Genomic DNA, 23,970 nt, shown 5'->3' on the forward strand with positions numbered 1-23,970 from the left:
ACGCAGCCTGCTTTATCTCCATGGTCACTTAAGGTAGAATAGATACCTAAATGGTGACCCACATTCACCTAGGCAAACAGGGATTCTCCAACTTAAAGATGAACATCTTGCCTGACCTGGTGGTGGTGCAGTGGATAGAGCATTGGACTGGGATGCGGAGGACCCAGGTTCGAGACCCCAAGGTCGCCAGCTTGAGTGCGGGCTCATTGGGTTTGAGCAAGACTCACCAGCTTGAGCCCAAGGTCACTGGCTCTAGCAAGGGGTCACTCAGTCTGCTGTAGCCCCCTGGTCAAGGCACATATGAGAAAGCAATCAATGAACAACTAAGGTGCTGCAATAAAGAATTGATGCTTCTCATCTCTCTACTTTCTAGCCTGTCTGTCCCTAACTATTTCTCTGTCAAAAAAAAAAAAAAAAAAAAAGATTAGCATTTAATCAACAACAGTGAGAATTTTGTAGAAAAAAGAAACAAGATGGCATAGAAGCTCCACACTTAAATGACAAAATACCTAACAACTGAGTACAGAGAAGAAAACATACATAAGATAACACAGTACATGGTTCTCAGAGCAACTGGGAGGAAAATGCATACATAACACAACAATAGGCTGAAAGGTAAGGAAACAATTCTAAAGCTTGGAGTTCAAATATGCAATTAGCAAGCCTTTCAGTTTTAAGGTAGTACAATAAATAAAATAAAATTTACTTTGTAAAACCCAAATGGAAAACAACAAAAATGAGAAATAAAAAATGAAAAGACCACTTTTCTTTAAAAAGGAGACATCTATAATCCTGAGTCACAAACATATATGGAAATTGGAGCAGGCAGGGGACCTCTTCAGGAGAGGACTCCTATTCTGAACAGATTTCGTTAACATTGTTGGTAAAAACATAAAAAAATGTTCTTCTTCAAAGTTAAATAATCAGTAGGGATAAGCAATTAGACAAACTCACTTAGGAAAACAGGAGCACAAGTACTTTAAGGAATTGTCTTAAGGAATCTTCCTAGATCCTACTGGATCTCAACATGTGAATCAGTGTATAATATTTAAGTAGAGGTTAGGCTGCTGTAACAAAGAGATCTCAAAGTTGACTAGGTCGATGATAGTGTAATGGTGATGTGAGAGATACTCCTGATCCTTCCCCTTGAAATTTCATCAAATTGAACAACCATACTACAGCAAAGGAACCCCAGGTGGACTCACAGGCATTCCTGAAAGATCCATGCACTGAATTGACTAAAGGTGGGATGGGGTGATAAGGGGGGGAGCAGAAGATAAAATGCAATTGAGGTGGGCTTTAGAGAGGAGAGGAGACAAACCCAGAGTGACTGGGTTGTTGGTTTTTTCTCTGCTGGACTATAGGAAAGAGAGAATCCCAGGCCCTCTGGATTTTGTCTGATAGATACAAAGAGGGAAACTCAGAGTGACTGGGACTTCTTCTGCCAAGAAGAGTGAGACAGAGAGAAGCATGGGGGAGATAGACCAAAGCAACCAGAGTGTGGGGTCACAGACAGTGTTCCCGTGGTCTGCCTGCAGCCTGCACTCAGAAGAGATAAAGAAAGCTTTAGTGTGGCCCCCAGTCTCCCAGATCCTGCCTCCCTCACCTTGAGTGGCAGAGACAAAGCCCACAGCTAGCTCTCCAGAGCCACTCTCTCCACTGAAGAACAGAGGTGCTCCACATCCAGTCCCCAGGTTTGTTGAGATGTGGGAAGGAGCACCCAGAAGCCTGAGAATGCCATTGTTAGAGTCAAAAAGCAGGAAAGCCAAAGTGGTAAAGCCAAAGCCATAAAGCCCTCACAACACACCACATCCACCAACGTGACTGTGGCCCCACCTACATCATTGCAACAGCACAATCTCAGCCCAGGAACATCACAGAGCCAAAAGTTGTAATACAGCAACCCCTACTGAAAGAGATCTCTCAAGGCTGAAATTTATTTTTCCTTTTCACCCCCTTTTTTCCTTTATTTCTTTTTACTTTATCATTTTTTTAATTTTTAAATTTTATTATTACTTTTTGTGGGTGTTTTGTTTTTGATTTTTTTTTTTTGCTTTTGATCTTTTTTATGTGGTTTTTCTTTTTTGTCATAGTTTTAACCCTTTGAGTAGTACAAACGTTCATGTACATCCTTGTGCCACCTGACCATCCACAGTATGATCATACATATGTAAAGCAACATTAAGAAAAGGCAAATGTATGTTCTTCTTGTTTCCATAAATCAGTTATCAAACAAACATGATGTTAAGTTAATAAAACTAACTGGAACTAATTTTATTTTTGAAAAAAAAAAAACCTCACTCCTGGGGGTCAGTGAGCATGAAAAAAAAACCTCACTACTCAAAGGGTTAAAATTCTTATATTTTTCATTGTATTTTTAAATTTTTTTCTAGTTGTCTTTTTGTTAGGGTTCTTAAAAATATCACTTTCAAATGTCATCAGAAAGAAGAAATTGAATACCATGGTTACATAAAAGAGACATCGTTCAGAAAGAAAATTAAAAATCTTAATCACATGAAAACCTTGGAGTTAAATGATAGAGAATTTATAATTGAAGTTCTGAAAATACTCAGTGAGATGTGAGAAGACACCGATAAGCAACTTAATGAGCTCAGAAAACAAATTAATGAACAAAATGAATACCTCACCAAAGAGATTGAAATTTTAAAAACAGAGATGAAGGCCCTGGCCAGTTGGCTCAGTGGTAGAGCGTCGGCCTGGCGTGCAGGAGTCCTGGGTTTGATTCCCAGCCAAGGCACACGGGAAAAGTGCCCATCTGCTTCTCCACCCCTCCCCCTCTCCTTCCTCTCTGTCTCTCTCTTCCCCTCCCGCAGCCAAGGCTCCATTGGAGCAAAATTGGCCCGGGCGTTGAGGATGGCTCTGTGGCCTCTGCCTCAGGTGCTAGAATGGCTCTGGTTGTGGCAGATCGATGCCCCAAATGGGCAGAGCATTATCTCCTGGTGGGCATGCCGGGTGGATCCCGGTTGGGTGCATGAGGGAGTCTGTCTGACTGCCTCCCCATTTCCAACTTCAGAAAAATACAAAAAATAAAAAAAAACAGAGATGAAAAACTCAGTATATGAACTGAAGACTAAGGTGATAAGTTTAGTTAATAGAACAAGTCAGATAGAGTAAAGAATCAGTGACATTGAAGATAGGCAACTAGAGATGCTACAGAGAGAAGAGGAGAAAGACGTGAATTTTAAAAAACAACGAGAGCTCTACAACAATTATCTAACTCCATCAGGAAGAGAATTATAAAAAATAATGGGTATATCAGAAGAACAGGAAGAAGGAAATGGAGAGCATATTCAAACAAATAATTGATGAGAATTTCCCAAGCCTATGGAAAGAGTTAGAGCATCAAATCCAAGAAGCAAATAGAATGCCGAGTTACCACAACCCAAACAGACTTACTCCAAGGCACATCATAATATAATTTTCAAAAATTAATGACAGATTCCAAGATGGCAGCAGAGTAGGCAGATGCACAGACTGCCACCTTCCACAACCAAACTGGATTACAAATTAATTTAAGAACAATCATCATGAAAAACCAACTTTGGACTAAAAGAACAGCACTCAAAAACTAAGGAGCACAGAAGAAACCACACCAATCCTGGTAGGGAGTGCGGGGGTGTAGAGGGTGCTCCCCTGCTCCCAGGAGTAGGGGAGGCTGAGGCTGAGGGTCCAAAAGGGCTCTCATTGCAAGCAGAAAAACCCTGAGAGGGAGGGGTCCTCAGTCTCAGGACTGGAGACCCAGCCTAGAAACCCAGGGACTAGAGGAGACAGCTGGACAGCATTGAGTGGAAAGAGGAGCAATAGTTCCATCTGCGGAAAGCAGCTGGTGAAAGAAAGTAAAGCCTTAAAGGGCCAGCACAGAAAATATCAATCACAGCCACTTGCCTGGGGCTCTGGGGATGTGGAGGACTGAGAGAACTGGTCTTGCATGAGGAGAGTGGGGAGAGTGAGACATGGGGACACAAACAGTGATGGGGAGAAGAAAACCTGTGCTGATCTGAGCTGAGCTAACTCATTCTCCAGTGCTGAGGCAGCCATAGCTGGGGGAGGAATGGCTCCCTCCACCCAGCACAAGTCTAGGGTGGAACTAGTAGACCCACCTCCAAAAAGCTCTCCAGCTCCAATCAGGACCAAAGGCTGTTCAGAAAGCAGGAAATCAAGAGGAGGGGCAGTGACTCAGGTTTCCAGGGATACCTGAGCTACACATCCCCCCTCATACTGAGAATGCACCCCACACCCTAGAGACACTGGGCAGACCAGTCCACACTTTCAGATTCTCAGAAGTCATACTCACTATATTCCTAAATACAGTTTCAATTAGGGCCAAAAGAAAAAAAAAGATATGCCCACTTCCCCTCTCTTAAACATAGAAGCTCCCTGCTGAGATCAGCAATCATAAAAGCTCCCTGCTGTGATCAGCAAACAAACAGCAGGGAAATTAAGACTTTTAAGCAGCTCTACTAGTTAAGGAGAATTAAAATCCAAGCAACGAGTAGAGGCTGAGAACTAAAGGACTGGAGGAGAAGCCACATTCCATAATCCAACCTCAGACTGACAACTCTAACAAGCTTGCAAACCACACACAGAAAGAATGGAAAGATAGAGAAACGTAAACAATATGACTCAACAAGAAAAATCTCCAAAAAAAGAATTGAATGAGATGGAACTAATCAAATTACCGGGTGCAGAGTTTAAAATAATGATTGTTAGGATGTTTAAGGATCTCAAAGCTACAATGGATGGACTTAATAAGCACCTAAATAAAGAAACTGCAAGCATCAAAAGGACACAGAAATCATAAAAAAGAATCAGACAGAAATGACAAATACAATATCAGAAATAAAGACAACACTAGAAGGAATTAAAAGCAGGCTGGATGAAGCAGAGGATCGAATTAATGATTTTAAGAACAAGAAAAGAGAAAGCACAAGAGCAGAACAACAAAAAGAAAAGAGGATCAAAAAGTCTGAGGAAACTCTAAGAGAGCTCTGTGACAACATGAAAAGAAACAACATCTGCATAATATTAAGGAGTTCTTGAGGGAAAAGAGAAAGAACAGGGATAGAGAACCTGACTATAGAAATCATAGTTGAAAACTTCCCTATATTGATGCAGGAAAAAGTCACACAGATTCAAGAAGCACAGAGAAGCCCATTAAAGAGGAACCCAAAGAGACCTCCACCAAGACACATCATAATCAAAATACCAAAGCTAAGAGATAAATCAAAAATACTAAAAGCTGCAAGAGAAAAACAGTCAATCACCTACAAAGGAGATTCCATAGGAAGGCATCCAATGTTTCAATAGAAACACTTGAGGTCAGAAGGGAATGGCAAGAAATATTCAAAGTAATGCAGAACAAGAACCTACAACCAAGACTTCTTTATCCAGCAAGGCTATCGTTTAAAACTGAAGGAGAAATAAATAGCTTCCCAGACAAAAAAAAAATCTCAAGGAATCCATTACAACCAAACCAAAGCTGCAAAAAATGTTAAGGAGCCTGTTGTAAACAGAACAAAAGGGAAAAAAAATCTAGTAAAAGAGAAATGTCAATTTAAAAAATAAAATGGCAATAAACAACTACATATCAATAATAAACTTAAAAGTGAATGGATTAAATGCTTCAATCAAAAGACAGGGTAGTTGCATGGATAAGAATACAGGACCCATACATATGCTGTCTACAGGAGACCTAATTCAAAACAAAAGATGCACATAGATTGAAAGTAAAGTGATGGCAAAAAATATTTCATGCAAATGAAAATGAAAAAAAAGTTGGGGTAGCAATACTTATATCTGACAAAATAGACTTTAAAACAAAGGCTAAAGTAAGGGATAAAGAAGGTCACTACATAATGATAAAGGGAGCAATCCAACAGGAAGATATAACCATTATAAATATCTATGCACCTAATATAGGAGCATATAAATATATAAAGCAGATTTTGATGGACATAAAGGGCAAGATCAACAGCAATACTATACTAGTAGGGGATTCCAGTACTCCACTGACATCACTGGATAGATCCACAAGAAAGAAAATTAACAAAGAAACAGCAAACTTAAAGGACACACTACATCAACTGAATTTAATAGATATCTTCAAAACCTTTCACGCTAAAACAGCAAAATATACATTCTTTTCAAGTGCTCATGGTACATTCTCTAGGATAGAACACATGTTAGGGTACAAAACGAGTCTCAGTAAATTTAGGAAGATTGAAATCACATCAAGCAACTTCTCTGATCACAATGGCATGAAACTAGAAATCAACAAAAATAGAAAAACTAAAAAACACTCAAACACTTGAAAACTAAATAGCACATTATTAAATAATGAATGGGTTAACAATGAGATAAAGAAAGAAATAAAAAATTTCCTTGGTACAAATGAAAATGAACATACAACAATTCAAAATTTATGGGACACAGCAAAAGCAGTCCTGAGAGTCAAGTTCATAGCATTACAGGCATACCATTAGAAGCTAGGAAAAGCTCAAATAAACAAATTAATCTTGTACCTAAAAGAACTAGAAAAAGAATAGCAAGGAACACTCAGAGGAAGTAGAAGGAAGAAAACAATAAAGATCAGAACAGAAATAAATGACATAGTGGCTAAAAATATATATACAGAAGATAAATGAAACCAGGGCTGGTTCTTTGAAAAGGTAAACAAAAATGATGAACCTTTAAAATGACTCACCAAAAAAAACAGAATAAATAAAATTAGAAATGAGAGTGGAGAAGTAACAACTGACACAGCAGAAATACAAAGGATTGTAAGAAAATACTATGAGGAACTGTATGCCAAATAATTAGATAACCTAGTAGACAAATTCCTTGAAACACATAATCTTTCAAAAATCAATCTGGAAGAATCAGAAAACTTAAATAGACCAATAACAACAAATGAGATTGAAACAGTTATCAAAAAACTCCCAAAAAACAAAAGCCCTGGGCCAGATGGCAAATTCTACCAAATACTCAAAGAAGAACTAACTCTTATTGTTCTCAAGTCATTTTTAAAAATTCAAGAGGAGGGAAAACTTCCAAGCTTCTTTTATGAGGAGAGCATAATTCTGATTCCAAAACCAGGCAAAGACAGTACAAAGAAAGAAAACTATAGGCCAATAGCCCTGATGAATTTAGATGCAAAATCCTCAACAAAATATTAGCAAACCAGATCCAGCAATACATGAAAAAAATTATACACCATGATCAAGTGGAATTTATTCTGGGGAGGCAAGGCTGGTACAATATTCGCAAATCAATCAATGTGATTCATCATATAAACAAAAGGAAGGAGAAATATCACATGATAATATCAATAGATGCAAGAAAAAAAAGCATTGATAAAATCTAGCACCTATTTATGATCAAAACTCTCAGCAAAGTGGGAATACAGGGAACATACATCAACATGATAAAGGCCATCTATGACAAACCCACAGTCAACATCATAGTCAATGGGCAAAAATTAAAAACAATCCCCTTCAGATCAGGAACAAGGCAGGGGTGCCCCTTTCACCACTCTTATTCAACATAGTTCTGGAAGTCCTAGCCACAGCAATCAGACAAGAAGAAGAAATAAAAGGCATCCAAATTGGAAAAGAAGAAGTAAAAATATCATTATATGCTGATGACATGATACTGTACATAGAAAATCCTAAAGTCTCAGCCAAAAACTACTACCTGATAAATGAATTCAGCAAGGTTGCAGGATATAAAATTAATATTCAGAAATTGGAGGTATTTTTATATACCAACAATGAACTGTCCAAAAGAGAAATTAAGAAAACAATCCCTTTTATTATTGCAATTAAAAAATAAAGTACCTAGGAGTAAATTTAACCAAGGAGGTTAAAGACATGTACCCAGAAAATTATAATACATTGATAAAAGAAATCAAGGAAGATACAAACAAGTGGAAGCATATACCAAGTTCATGGATAGAAAGAATAATTATCATTAAAATGTCTATATTACCCAAAGCAATCTATCAATTCAATGCAATTTCTATTAAAATACCAATGGCATACTTTAAAGATATAGAAAAAATATTCCAAAAATTTATATGGAATAAAAAATAACCACGAATAGCTTCAGCAATCTTGAAAAATAAAAATAAAGTGGGTGGTATCACACTTCCTGATATCAAGTTATACTACAAGGCCATTATATTCAACACAGCTTGGTACTGGCATAAGAACAGGCATATAGATCAATGGAATAGAACAGAGAACCCAGAAATAAACCCACACGTTTATGGACAATTGATATTTGACAAAGGAGATAAGAGCATACAATGGACTAAAGACAGTCTCTTTAACAAATGGTGTTGGAAAAATTGGACAGCTACCTGCAAAAAAAAAATGAAACTAGACCACCAACTTACACTATTCACAAAAGTAAACTCAAAATGGATAAAAGACTTAAATGTAAGTCATGAAACCATAAGCATCTTAGAGAAAAACATAGGAAATAAGCTCTCCGATATCTCTCACAGCAATATATTTACTGATTTATCTCCACGAGCAAGTGAAATAAAGGACAGGATGAATAAATGGGACTATATCAAAACAAATAGCTTTTGCACAGCTAAAGACAATATGAACAAAATAAAAGACAAACTACACAATGGGAGAACATTTTTGACAATACGTCTGATAAGAGGTTAATAACCAAAATTTATAAAGAACTTGTAAATCTCAACACAAGGAAGATAAACAATCCAATCAAAAAATGGGCTAAAGAAATGAATAGACACTTCTCTAAAGAGGACATACAGATGGTCAATAGGCAGATGAAAAAATGTTCAACATCACTAATCATTACAGAAATGCAAATTAAAACCACAATGAGATATTACCTCACACCAGTTAGAATGGTACTCATTAACAAAAGAACACACAACAATGCTGGCGAGATTTTGGAGAAAAGGGAACCCTCTTGCACTGCTGGTGGGAATGCAGACTGGTGTAGTCACTGTAGAGAACTGTATGGAGATTCCTCAAAAAATTAAAAGTGGAACTGCCTTTTGACCCAGCCATCCCATTTTTAAGAATATATCCTAAGAATACCAAATTACTGATTCAAAAGAAGAAATGCACCCTTATGTTTATGGCAGCATTGTATACAATGGCCAAGATCTGGAAACAGCCCAAGTGTCCATCAGTGGACTAGTGGATTAAAAGGCTGTGGTACATATACACAATGGAATACTATGGGGCCATGAAAAAGAAGGAAATCTTACCTTTTGCGACAACATGGATGAACCTGGAAACTATTATTAAGTGAAGTAAGCCAGGCAGAGAAATAAAGATATCATATAACTTCACTCATTTGAGGAATCTAATGAACAATGTGAACTGAGGAATGGTTAGAGGAAGAGGCGGGATCAGAGGGACCAGAGGGAAAGCGGACAGAGAGAAAGGGGATGATAGGATGGGATCATGTAGGGAAAGAGACACAGCATTATAGAGAGCAGAAAAGCAAATCCTGGAGGGAAGGGGGGAGGGTGTTAGGGGGAAGGGGCTAGGAGGATATTGAGGGGAACATGGGGGTGGGGGGATATATTTGTTGGGACACTAGAATCTATGTAAACACAATAAAATAAAATCAGTAAAAAAAAACTTAATGACAAATAAAGAATCCTCAAGGCAGCTATTACAAGAACATAACATGTAAACGAAAGCCCATTAGGTTATCATCGTACTTCTGAGCAGAAATTCTACAAGCCAGAAGAAAGTGGACCCAAACATTCAAAGTACTAAAAGAGAGGAATTAACAGCTAAGAATACTATATCCATCAAAGTCATCCTTCAAATATGAAGGAGAAATAAAAAATTTACAGACATATAGAAGCTGAGGGAATTTATCACCCGAAGACCCCTACAGCAGGAAATATACAAGGGGGTTATTCAACCAGATATAAAGAACAAATCAAAACTATAACTAAAAGCTCCAACAAAGTCACAATAAAAACAAAGATAATCTGTGACAACAACATAATAGGGGAGAAGATAAAGATCTGCAGTAGCAAAGGAGAATGGAGTGCAGAAAAAACACACCAAGAGACAAAGGACTCATGTACATATAAACATTTTATTTCTGATAACTTAATAGTAACCATCCACAAAAAAAGTCACTACTGAAACACACAGCTTAAAAAAAGAAGAAACAGAGGAAAGAAGTACAGAATACTATCAAATAAAAACAACTGACAGAAAAAGAAAAGAGAAGAATCAAAGAAGACATAGAGCTACCAGAAAGCAAAACATAAAATGGCTATAGGAAATCCTCAATGTCAATAATTACCCTAAATGTAAATAAATTAAACTCACCAATAAAGAGAGACACAGAGTAGCAGATTGGATCAAAAAGCAAAACCCAACATATGCTACCTTCAAGAGACATATCTAAGCTGCAAGGACAAAAGTAAATTCAATGTGAAAGGTTGGAAAACAATTCTCCAAGCAAATGATATCCAAAGAAAAGCAGGTGTAGCCATACTCATATTTGACAATGCTGACTTCAAGATAACAAAGATAACCAGAGACAAAGATGGGCATTTCATAATGATAAAGAGGACATTATATCAGGAAGACATAACACTTCTTTAATTTTTATTTTTTATTTATTTTTTTTTTATTTATTCATTTTAGAGAGGAGAGAGAGAGAGAGACAGGGGGGAGGAGCTGGAAGCATCAACTCCCATATGTGCCTTGACCAGGCAAGCCCAGGGTTTTGAACCGGCGACCTCAGCATTTCCAGGTTGACGCTTTATCCACTGCGCCACCACAGGTCAGGCAACACTTCTTAATATATATGCACCAAACCAGGCAGCACTAAAATATATAAGATATCTACTAACTGATCTAAAAATAGAGGCAGACAAAAATACAATCATACTTGGAGGTTTTAACGTACCATTGATGGCTTTAGATAGATCATCCACAGAAAATTTTTAAAAAAATATATCAGCCTTAAAAAACACTCTGAACCAAAAGGACATAATAGACATTTATAGGACATTTCATGCCAAAACATAAGATTACACATTCTTTTGCAGTGTGCATGGAACATTCTCAAGGATAGACCATGTGTTGGCCACGAAACTAACAACAACAAAAACAGGAAGATTTCAATTATACCAAGCATATTTTCTGATCATAAGGCTTTGAAATAAGAATTCAACTGTAAAAAGGAAGTAAAGAAACCCACAAAAATGTGAAAATTAAACAATGTACTTCTAAAACATGACTGGGTCAAAAATAAATAAAAGTGGAGATCAAAAGGCAAAACAGACAAATGAAAATAACACAACATATCAAAATATCTGGGATGCAGTGAAAACAGTAATAAAAGGGAAGTTTATATAATTACAGGTTTATATCAAGGAACAGGAGAGATTCTAAGTAAACAATCTAACATCATACCTTAAGGAACTAGAAAGAGAACAAAGACAACCGAAAGTCAGCAGAAGAAAGAAAATAGTAAAAATTAGAGCAGAACTAAATAAAATAGAAAACAAAAAAGCTATAGAAAAAATTAATATAACGAAGAACTGGTTCTTTGAAAAGATCAATAAAACCGACAAACCACAGGCTAGACTCACTAAGGAAAAAAGATGAAGGACTCATAGTAACAAAATCCAAAGTGAAAGAGGAGAAATTGAGATGACGTCAGAGTAATGGCGGGGTAGGAAGCGATACCGATAAATCTCCCCCAAAACTCAACAAGATCTTCAACCAGAAACAGAAAAACCTATACTTGGAGCTTCCAGATGCTTCGCAATACACCCAAAGGTATGATTGAGTGAAAAATTGGCTAAATATATAACCAAACCCCGAAGGAAATAGGGAGTAAGAAATGCTCCGCCTTCCTCACTAACTTAAACAGGGCGGCTTTCTCTGGTAACTGTGAATATAGAAACTGAGGCGGGCAAAGGGGGTGAATACATCCAGGCCGCGAAACAAACGGCCGAACCAGGCTGTGGCACGGAGATCCAAGCCGAGGAAAATCTGATCCTGTGGCAACCCGGGCAATACAAGCTAACACTCGCGCCAAACCCAAACAAAGAAAGACAAGCGGCGCGGCCATTTTACCCGGTCTCCTGGCTGGTGCGCAGTTAGTGGGCGAGAGATTTCTTCCTAGGCCCCGGGAGTCAGTGCCCGTGTTGCCTCACGGAGAGGCAGGGTCAGAGGCCTTTCTGTGGGCCGAGGGCAGAGTCTCTGGGCAGCCCCAGCGCCCTGGGAAAGGCACGCACGGGAGGGAGTGAGAACTAATTCCAATGGTGGAGATTTTCCTTGCCGGAGGGTGTTTCACTCAGAGGGAAAGCGGCCGGCCTCATATCCTGGTTTGCGCGCGCAGTTAAGGAGTGAGCGATTCCTCCGAGTGCCTCGGCAGTGCGCGCCTGTGTTATCGCACAGAGGGGCAGAGTCAGGGGCCTTTGTGTGGGCCAAAGCGGAATCTCGGGCCGCCCCAGCGCCTTGCAAAAGCCGCGCACGGGGACGGAGCGAGACTCAATTCCAACGCTGCAACTTTTCCCTGCGGTTGGGGGTTTCACTCAGAGCGTGAGACTGCTGGCCGGATATCCTGGTCTGCGCACGCAGCCAGTGAGTGAGAGTTTCCTCCAAGCGCCCCGGAAGTGGGCACCTGCTTGTGTTACCGGACAGAGTGGCAGAGCCAGAGGTCTTTGAATGGCCGGAAAGCCCGCCTGATTATGCTAGCAGCTCTGACTGACTGAGCCTTACCCAGAGCCCTGTGCTGAGTGGAAATAGAGTGGGGAGTTGCCAGTTCTTTGAGCCTCTTACTATCCAGGCAGAGGCAGCAGCAACCCCATAGCTGGATTATCAGGCTACTAATTGAGGAAGGAAAGACTAGGAGAAAGGCTCTAGGAACACGGACTCTCTCACTGTCGGAGCCTATAAATGCTAATAGCCTAGACTGCCAACGAGACTAAAGCACAATACATGACATTGCCACAGAGACTTATCAACTGCAAACCTCCACCTGAGCGTGGCAAAGGGGCAAAACCCGGGGTACAGAGTCACCGACCAGGAAGAGGGAGAGAAAAGAAAAAGCAAGAAGATAACCTCTCAAAATCAAGAATAATCTGCAGACTTTATAACCTATCCCATTTTATTATATTTGTTCGTTTGTTTCTCTTATCTTCATTCTTGATACTTTTTTTTTCCTCCTCCAATTTGGTCGATTAACTCTCTACTGGTCTTACTCTCTCCTCTCCTTGAACTACACTACCCATAAGTGTTACATCTCCCATTATCTTTTCTCTTCTCTTCCTTTCTCTCTATGAGGGTTGCACTCCAAAACCCTTAACTCTCTCTCTCTCTCTCTCCTTTCTTTTTTCTTCTTTTAGTGGTTCCCTCTTTTTTTTCTCTCTCTCTCTCCTTCTTTTCTCCCTCTATATTAGTTTCTTCCTTTCTCCTTTACATCTCCTCTCACTCAAACCTCAATAACAAACAAATTATCTTATCTGGGACTCAAACTTATGATTGTGGCATTCTGGGGGGTTTTTACTTCACCTTTTTAACTCACTAGCAGTGCTCCCATCCCTGGCTCTCCATATTATCTAGTTCTTGTTCCAATAAATACAATAGTAATTTTTTAATTTGTCCCCCCATTTTTCCGTTTTCCTCTTAATCCTCTCATCATAACTCTTGGACAACCAACACCTAAAAGCAAATCATTTTATTCTTGACCCAAATTTTTTCCTTATTTGCTTTTTGTGGGTCCATACGTTCTTTTTTTTTTCTTCTTTTTTCTTTCTTTTTTTTTTGTTTGCCCCTTTATTACTTTTCCCCAATTCAGGCCCTCCATCACAGGCATTCTTTGTTATAATTCACAGTCCACCACAAGATTTTATCAAGAAAGAGGGGAGAGGAGAGGAGAGGAAAAAAGGAGGGGGGGAATAATTTCCTTTTTTTTTTTTTTTTTTTTTTTAATTTTTATTTTATTTTATTTTTCTTTATTTCATTATTAATTTTTTTTTTTAAAAAAACAACTTTTTTCGATTTTTTTTTATTATTTTTTTTAAACTTTTTATTCTTTATTAAATCTCATTAATACTATCAACAAAACCACCCTCAGATACCATTAAGGAAGAGAAAATCGAATATCATGGATACAAAAGAAAGAGAGGTAACACAGCTAGATGAGGAAAAATCTATGGAGAAAAAATTTAATATATTGGAAACCTTGGAGCTAAATGACAGAGAATTCAAGATAGAAATCCTAAAAATCCTCCGAGATATACAAGAAAACACAGAAAGGCAATTTAGGGAGCTCAGAAAACAACTCAATGAACACAAAGAATATATGTCCAAGGAAATTGAAACTATAAAAACAAATCAAACAGAGATGAAAAACTCAATTCACGAGCTGAAAAACGAAGTAACAAGCTTAGCTAATAGAACAGGTCAGATAGAAGAGAGGATTAGTGAAATAGAAGACAAGCAACTTGAGGCACAACAGAGAGAAGAAGAAAGAGACTCAAAAATTTAAAAAAATGAGATAGCCCTACAAGAATTATCTGACTCCATCAAAAAGAATAACATAAGAATAATAGGTATATCAGAGGGAGAAGAGAGAGAAAATGGAATGGAGAACATACTCAAACAAATAATAGATGAGAACTTCCCAAGCCTGTGGAAAGAACTAAAGCCTCAAGTTCAAGAAGCAAACAGAACTCCAAGTTTTCTTAACCCCAACAAACCTACTCCAAGGCATATCATAATGAAATTGACACAAACCAACAGCAAAGAAAAAATTCTCAAGGCAGCCAGGGGAAAGAAGAATACAACATATAAAGGAAGGCCCATTAGATTATCATCAGATTTCTCAGCAGAAACTCTACAAGCTAGAAGAGAATGGACCCCAATATTTAAAGTCCTGAAAGAGAGGAACTTTCAGCCACGAATACTATACCCATCAAAGCTATCCTTCAAATATGAAGGAGAAATAAAAACATTCACAGATACAGAAAAGATGAGGGAATTTATCATCAGAAAACCCCCACTCCAGGAATTACTAAAGGGAGTTCTACAATCAGATACAAAGAACAAAAAAAAAACAGAGCCACAAGTAAAAGCTCCAAGAAGAACACAATAAAACCAAATTTAAACTGTGACAACAACAAAAAGAAAGAGGGGGAGAAGATGGAGATTAACAGTAGCAAAGGACGATGGAGTGCAAAAGTACTCACAAAATAGTTCGCTACAATGAACAGGGTAGGGACCCTTTTCATTATTCAAAGGTAACCACCATTGAAAAAACCACCACAGAAGCACATGAGATAAAAAAGATAGCAACAGTGGAAAGATGTATGGAATACAACCAAATAAAAACAAAAGATAGAAAAACAAAAGAGAAGGATCAAACAAGACACAAAACTAACAGAAAGCAAGATATAAAATGGCAATAGGGAACCCACAAGTATCAATAATTACACTAAATGTAAACGGATTAAACTCACCAATAAAAAGGCACAGAGTAGCAGAATGGATTAAAAAAGAAAATCCAACTGTATGCTGCCTACAGGAAACTCATCTAAGTAACAAGGATAAAAACAAATTCAAAGTGAAAGGCTGGAAAACAATACTCCAAGCAAATAACATCCAAAAAAAAGCAGGTGTAGCAATACTCATATCGGATAATGCTGACTACAAGACAGGAAAAGTACTCAGAGACAAAAATGGCCATTTCATAATGGCTAAGGGGACACTGAATCAAGAAGACATAACAATTCTTAATATATATGCACCAAACCAAGGAGCACCAAAATATATAAGACAGCTACTTATTGATCTTAAAACAAAAACTGACAAAAACACAATCATACTTGGAGACCTCAGTACACCGCTGACGGCTCTAGATCGGTCATCCAAACAGAGAATCAACAAAGACATAGTGGCCTTAAACAAAACACTAGAGCACCTGGATATGATAGACATCTACAGGACATTTCATCCCAAAGTGACTGAGTATACATTTTTCTCCAGTGTACATAGATCATTCTCAAGAATTGACCATATGTTGGGACACAAAAACAACATCAGCAAATTCAGAAAAATTGAAGTTGTACCAAGCATATTTTCTGATCATAAAGCCTTGAAACTAGAATTCAACTGCATAAAAGAGGAAAAAAATCCCACAAAAATGTGGAAACTAAACAACATACTTTTAAAAAATGAATGGGTCAAAGAAGAAATAAGTGCAGAGATCAAAAGATATATACAGACTAATAAAAATGACAATACGACATATCAGAATCTATGGGATGCAGCAAAAGCAGTGATAAGAGGGAAGTTCATATCACTTCAGGCATATATGAACAAACAAGAGAGAGCCCAAGTGAACCACTTAACTTCCCACCTTAAGGAACTAGAAAAAGAAGAACAAAGACAACCCAAAACCAGCCGAAGAAAGGAGATAATAAAAATCAGAGCAGAAATAAATGAATTAGAGAACAGAAAAACTATAGAAAAAATTAATAGAACAAGGAGCTGGTTCTTTGAAAAGATCAACAAAATTGACAAACCCTTGGCAAGACTTACCAAGGAAAAAAGAGAAAGAACTTATATAAACAAAATCCAAAATGAAAGAGGAGAAATCACCACGGACACCGTAGATATACAAAGAATTATTGTAGAATACTATGAAAAACTTTATGCCACTAAATTCAACAACCTAGAAGAAATGGATAAATTCCTAGAAAAATACAACCTTCCTAGACTGAGTCAAGAAGAAGCAGAAAGCCTAAACAGACCTATCAGTAGAGAAGAAATAGAAAAAACCATTAAAAACCTCCCCAAAAATAAAAGTCCAGGCCCTGACGGCTATACCAGCGAATTTTATCAAACATTCAAAGAAGACTTGGTTCCTATTCTACTCAAAGTCTTCCAAAAAATTGAAGAAGAAGCAATACTTCCAAACACATTTTACGAAGCCAATATAACCCTCATACCAAAACCAGGCAAGGATGGCACAAAAAAAGAAAACTACAGACCAATATCTCTAATGAATACAGATGCTAAAATACTAAACAAAATACTAGCAAATCGAATACAACAACATATTAAAAAAATAATACATCATGATCAAGTGGGATTCATCCCAGAATCTCAAGGATGGTTCAACATACGTAAAACGGTTAATGTAATACACCATATCAACAAAACAAAGAACAAAAACCACATGATCTTATCAATAGACGCAGAAAAGGCTTTCGATAAAATACAACACAATTTTATGTTTAAGACTCTCAACAAAATGGGTATAGAAGGAAAATATCTCAACATGATAAAGGCCATATATGATAAACCATCAGCTAACATCATATTAAATGGCACTAAACTGAAGGCTTTCCCCCTTAAATCAGGAACAAGACAGGGTTGTCCACTCTCTCCACTCTTATTTAATGTGGTACTAGAGGTTCTAGCCAGAGCAATCAGACAAGACAAAGAAATAAAAGGCATCCATATCGGAAAAGAAGAAGTAAAGGTATCACTTTTTGCAGATGATATGATCCTATACATTGAAAACCCCAAAGAATCCACAAAAAGACTACTAGAAACAATAAGCCAATACAGTAAGGTCGCAGGATACAAAATTAACATACAGAAGTCAATAGCCTTTCTATATGCCAACAATGAAACAACTGAGAAGGAACTCAAAAGAATAATCCCCTTCACGATTGCAACAAAAAAAATAAAATACTTAGGAATAAACATAACAAAGAATGTAAAGGACTTTATAAAGAAAACTATAAACCATTGTTAAGGGAAATCGAAAAAGATATAATGAGATGGAAGAATATACCTTGTTCTTGGCTAGGAAGAATAAATATAATCAAGATGGCTATATTACCCAAAGCAATATACAAATTTAATGCAATTCCCATCAAACTTCCAATGACATTTTTTAAAGAAATAGAGCAAAAAATCATCAGATTTATATGGAACTATAAAAAACCCCGAATAGCCAAAGCAATCCTAAAGAAAAAGAATGAAGCTGGGGTCATTTCAATACCTGACTTCAAACTCTATTATAGGGCCACGACAATCAAAACAGCATGGTATTGGCAGAAAAATAGACACTCAGACCAATGGAACAGAATAGAAAGTCCAGAAATAAAACCACATATATATAATCAAATAATTTTTGATAAAGGGGCCAACAACACACAATGGAGAAAAGAAAGCCTCTTCAATAAATGGTGCTGGGAAAACTGGAAAGCCACATGCAAAAGAATGAAACTGGACTACAGTCTCTCCCCCTGTACAAAAATTAACTCAAAATGGATCAAAGATCTAAACATAAGACCTGAAACAATTAAGTACATAGAAGAAGACATAGGTACTTAACTCATGGACCTGGGTTTTAAAGAGCATTTTATGAATTTGACTCCAATGGCAAGAGAAGTGAAGGCAAAAATTAATGAATGGGACTACATCAGACTAAGAAGTTTTTGCTCAGCCCTGGCCGGTTGGCTCAGCGGTAGAGCGTCGGCCTAGCGTGCGGAGGACCCGGGTTCGATTCCCGGCCAGGGCACACAGGAGAAGCGCCCATTTGCTTCTCCACCCCTCCGCCGCACTTTCCTCTCTGTCTCTCTCTTCCCCTCCCGCAGCCAGGGCTCCATTGGAGCAAAAGATGGCCCGGGCGCTGGGGATGGCTCTGTGGCCTCTGCCCCAGGCGCTAGAGTGGCTCTGGTCGCAATATGGCGACGCCCAGGATGGGCAGAGCATCGCCCCCTGGTGGGCAGAGCGTCGCCCCATGGTGGGCGTGCCGGGTGGATCCCGGTCGGGCGCATGCGGGAGTCTGTCTGACTGTCTCTCCCCGTTTCCAGCTTCAGAAAAAGGAAAAAAAAAAAGAAGTTTTTGCTCAGCAAGAGAAACTGATAACAAAATAAACAGAAAGCCAACTAAATGGGAAATGATTTTTTCAAACGACAGCTCAGATAAGGGCCTAATATCCAAAATATACAAAGAACTCATAAAACTCAACAACAAACAAACAAACAATCCAATAAAAAAATGGGAAGAGGATATGAATAGACACTTCTCCCAGGAAGAAATACAAATGGCCAACAGATATATGAAAAGATGCTCATCTTCTTTAGCTATTAGAGAAATGCAAATCAAAACGGCAATGAGATACCACCTCACACCTGTTCGATTAGCTGTTATTAGCAAGTCAGGTAACAGCAAATGTTGGAGAGGCTGTGGAGAAAAAGGAACCCTCATACACTGTTGGTGGGAATGTAAAGTAGTACAACCATTATGGAAGAAAGTATGGTGGTTCCTCAAAAAACTGAAAATAGAACTACCTTATGACCCAGCAATCCCTCTACTGGGTATATATCCCAAAAACTCAGAAACATTGATACGTAAAGACATATGCAGCCCCATGTTTATTGCAGCATTGTTCACAGTGGCCAGGACATGGAAACAACCAAAAAGCCCATCAATAGATGACTGGATAAAGAAGATGTGGCACATATACACTATGGAATACTACTCAGCCATAAGAAATGATGACATCGGAACATTTACAGCAAAATGGTGGGATCTTGATAACATGATACGAAGCGAAATAAGTAAATCAGAAAAAAACAGGAACTGTATTATTCCATATGTAGGTGGGACATAATAGTGAAACTAAGAGACATTTATAAGAGTGTGGTGGTTACAGGGGGGGAGGGGGGAATGGGAGAGGGATAGGGGGTGGGGAGGGGCACAAAGAAAACAAGATAGAAGGTGACAGAGGACAATCTGACTTTGGGTGGTGGGTATGCAACATAATTGAACGACAAGATAACCTGGACTTGTTATCTTTGAATATATGTATCCTGATTTATTGATGTCACCCCATTAAAAAAATAAAATTATATAAAAAATAAAAAATAAAAAAAAATAAAAAAGAAAGAGGAGAAATTACCACAGACATCATAGATATACAAAAGATCACAGTAGAACATTATAAAGATTATATGCCACCAGATTCAACAACCTAGAGGAAATGGATAAATGCCTAGAATTATACAATCTTCCTAGACTGAGCCACAAAGAAGTGGAAAACCTTAATAGACTGATAAGCAGGAAGGAAATAGAAACAACTATCAAAGCCTCCCCAAAAACAAAACTCTAGGACCAGATGGTTACATTAGTGAATTTTACCAAACATTCAAAAATTTGGGTCCTATCCTTCTCAAAGTCTTCCAAAAACTACAAGAAGAAGCAATACTCTCCAACACATTTTGTGATAACATAACCCTCATACCAAAACCTGGCAACAATAATTCAAAAAAATAAAACCACAGAACAATATCTCTAATAAATACAGATAAAAAATTCTAAACAAAATACTAGCAAATTGAATACAACAACACATTAAAAAAAAAGAATACATCACGATCAAGTGGGATTCATTCCAGGAGCACAAGGATGGTTCGGCATACAGAAATTGATCAATTTAATACACCATATCAATAAAACAAAGAACAAAAACCATATGATCCTATCAATAGATGCAGAAAAGGCATTCAATAAGATGCAACATCCTTTATGTTTAAAGTACTCAATAAAATTGGAATACAAGGAAAGTACCTCAACATAATAAATACCATATATGACAAACCATCAGCTAATACCATACTAAATGGTGGAAAAAATAAAAGCTTTTCCTCTAAAACAGGAATGTGACAAGGCTGCTCATTCTCTCCACTCTTATTCAACATAGTTCTGGAAGTTTAAGCCAGAGCGATCAGACAAGAGAAAGAAATAAAAGACATCCATATCAGGAAAGCAGAAGTAAAAGTATCACTTTTTGCATATGACATGATCCTGTATATAGAAAATCCCAAAGACTCCACCAAAAATACTATTAGAAACAATAAACCAATACAGTAAAGTCACAGAATACAAAATCAATATACAAAAGTCTACCACTTTTCTATATGTCAACAATGAAACTTTAGAAAATGAACTCCAAAAAAAAAAAATTCTTTTACAATTACAACAAAAAAATTAAAGTACCAGGGAATAAACTTAACAAAGGATAGGAAGGACCTATACACAGAAAAATACAAAACATTGAAAGAAATTGAAAAAGACACAATGTAATGGAAAAATATTCCATGTTCATAGATTGGAAGAATCAACATAGTTAAAATGGCCATATTACCCAAAACAATATACAAGTTTAATCCAATCACCAAAAGAATCCCAATGTCATTTTTTAAAGAAATGGAACAAAAAATTACCAGGTTTGTATGGAACCATAAAAAAACCCAAATAGCCAAAGAAATCCTGAGGAAAAAGAATGAAGCCAGAGGTATCACATTACCTGACTTCAAATTATACTACAGAGCTACAATAACCAAAACAGCTTGGTATTGGCAGAAAAACAGACATTCAGACTAGTGGAACAGAATCAAGACCTTAGAAATAAAACCACATATATATGGACAAATCATCTTCAACAAAGGAGCCAAAAACAAACAATGAGAAAAGAAAGCCTTTTTAATAAATGGTGCTGGGAAAATTTGAAAACCACATACAAAAGAATGAAACTTCAACCCCCTGCACAAAAATTAATTCAAAATGGATAAAAGACCTAAATATAAGACCTGAAACTATAAATTACACAGAAGAAAACATACCATATTTCCCCATGTATAAGACACTCCCAAGTATAAGATGCACCTTGATTTTGAAGGCCAAAGTTTGAAAAGAAAAGTGTATTACATGAAGTTACTGAACTCAAGTTTTATTCATCATAAAATTCACACAACTCCTCATCACTGTCAAAACTCCCACCCATTAGCTTGTCTTCATCTGTGTCTGATGATAAATTACTGTCTTCCACAATTAGCACAAAAACAAGTGTGAAAAAGCGGGAAAGGCATTTTAAAAAATCTACAACCACTATATAAGACACACCCAGATTTTAGACCCCAAATTTTTTCAAAAAGAGGTGCATCTTATACATGGGGAAATACAGTAGGTACTAAGCTTATGGACTTTGACCATAGAGAACAATTTATGAATTTCACCCCAAAGGCAAGAGAAGTAAAGGCAAAAATAAATGAATGGGACTACATCAAACTAAAAAGCTTCCACACAGCAAAAGAAACTGACAACAAAACAAATAGACAGCCAACTGAATGGGAGATGATATTTGCAAACAACAGCTCCGATAAAGGGCTAATATCCAAAATACATAAAGAACTCACAAAGCTCAGCAACAAACAGCAAACAATCCAATTAAATAATGAGGAAAGGACCTGAACAGACACTTTTCCCAAGAGGACATACAAATGGCCAACAGGTCTATGAAAAAATGTTCATCTTCACTAGCTATTAGAGAAATGCAAATCAAAACTACAATGAGATACCACCTCACACCTGTTAGATTAGCTATTATCAACAAGACAGGTAATAACAAGTGTTTGAGAGTCTGTGGGTAAAGAGGAACCCTCATCCACTGCTGGTGGGAATGTAAAGTAGTACAACCATTATAGAAGTAAGTATGGTGGTTCTCAAAATTTAAGAATAGAACTACCATATGACCCAGCAATCTGTCAACTGGGTATCTACCTCAAAAACTTGAAAACATGGGTATGTAAAGACACATGCACCCCCATGTTCATCACAGCATTATTCACAGCGGCCAAGACATGGAAACAACCAAAGTGTCCCTCGATAGATGAGTGGATAAAAAAGAAGTAGTACATATATACAGTGGAATACTACTCAGCCATAAGAAATGATGACCTAGTACAATTTATAACAACATGGTTGGATCTTGATAACATTATACTAAGTGAAATAAGTAAATCAGAAAAAGCTAAGAACTGTATGATTTCACACATATGTGAGATATAAAACTGAGACTCATGGACATAGATAAGAGTAAAGTAGTTACCAGGGGGAGGGGACCACAGAGAAGAGGGAAAGGGACTTGAGTGAATGAAGAAGGGGGGTACAGGAGGGATATAAAAAAGGACAAATATAAGGTTATAGAAAATGATTTGACTTTGGATGATGGGTATACAACATAATCAACAGTTCAAATGCTATAGAAATGTTTACCTGAAACTTATGTACTCTTATTGATCAATGTCACTGAGTTAAAGTTAATAAAATAAAATAAAAAGTTGACCGGGACAATCAGTGAAGTTTCTCTCTCACATAATACCTTGGGGTCATCAGGCAAATAAGCAACTCTGCCCTAGCTGGTTAAGCAGTGACCCAGCATCATTCTGTCTTGTCTCCCATTCCTATCACCTCTAAACTAGAGCTAGTATGCACAATTCCTCAGAAATTATTTTCTATTTCTAAAGTCTAAACACACATTTTCTTCATTTATGATTTTCTTTTTCCCCCCTCTACCTAAAAATAACTTATTTATGGATGAAAAGTTTGGTTTTCTGTTCACCTGTGTTATTGATGATCAACAGGCTGGTAAGAGGGTCTTGGGGAAGTTGTCCAGGAGAGAGGAAATACAATTCAGGTTTAAGTTCCCAGTCACTCCTTTGCACTAATACAGCATCAAATATCAGTTCCACAGTCAAAGGGAGCAGTGCGATACCAAATATGAACAGTCTACCCATAAAGAAAAATTACCACATGAATCTACAGCAGTTTTATCTATTGAGTCAGACATTTCACAAATATTTGTAGAATATCAACTATATTCTATGCCAGCCATAATGATAAGTACTAAAATTCTGAAACTCATGCCTCAGAATGCCTCACAGTACAAAAGGACATTGCTATATAAACACCAGGCAATGAAACTATAAAAACTAAACAGACCTGTATATAAGGCTAATCAAGTGATAACGTACAGGTATTCTCATTGACAGTAAAATCAAATGCTGCATTTACCCATCTTCTGGCAGGAATGCTGAGTATTATGTTCTAG

The 23,970-nt window shown here is 37.4% G+C and overlaps 1 protein-coding gene across 1 annotated transcript in view; it reads right to left on the reverse strand.

The window, feature by feature from the left end:
• The window catches only part of LOC136406695 (ATP-binding cassette sub-family A member 6-like), a 95,841-nt gene that overhangs the window by 31,231 nt on the left and 40,640 nt on the right, over positions 1-23,970 (reverse strand). The window contains exon 20 of the mRNA XM_066386732.1: positions 23,482-23,648. Coding sequence (XP_066242829.1) covers positions 23,482-23,648 — 167 coding nt within the window. The remainder of the gene's footprint in view (positions 1-23,481; positions 23,649-23,970) is intronic.

The sequence above is a fragment of the Saccopteryx leptura genome, chromosome 5 (genome assembly GCF_036850995.1).
Source record: "Saccopteryx leptura isolate mSacLep1 chromosome 5, mSacLep1_pri_phased_curated, whole genome shotgun sequence".
In the NCBI taxonomy this organism is placed as follows: domain Eukaryota; kingdom Metazoa; phylum Chordata; class Mammalia; order Chiroptera; family Emballonuridae; genus Saccopteryx; species Saccopteryx leptura.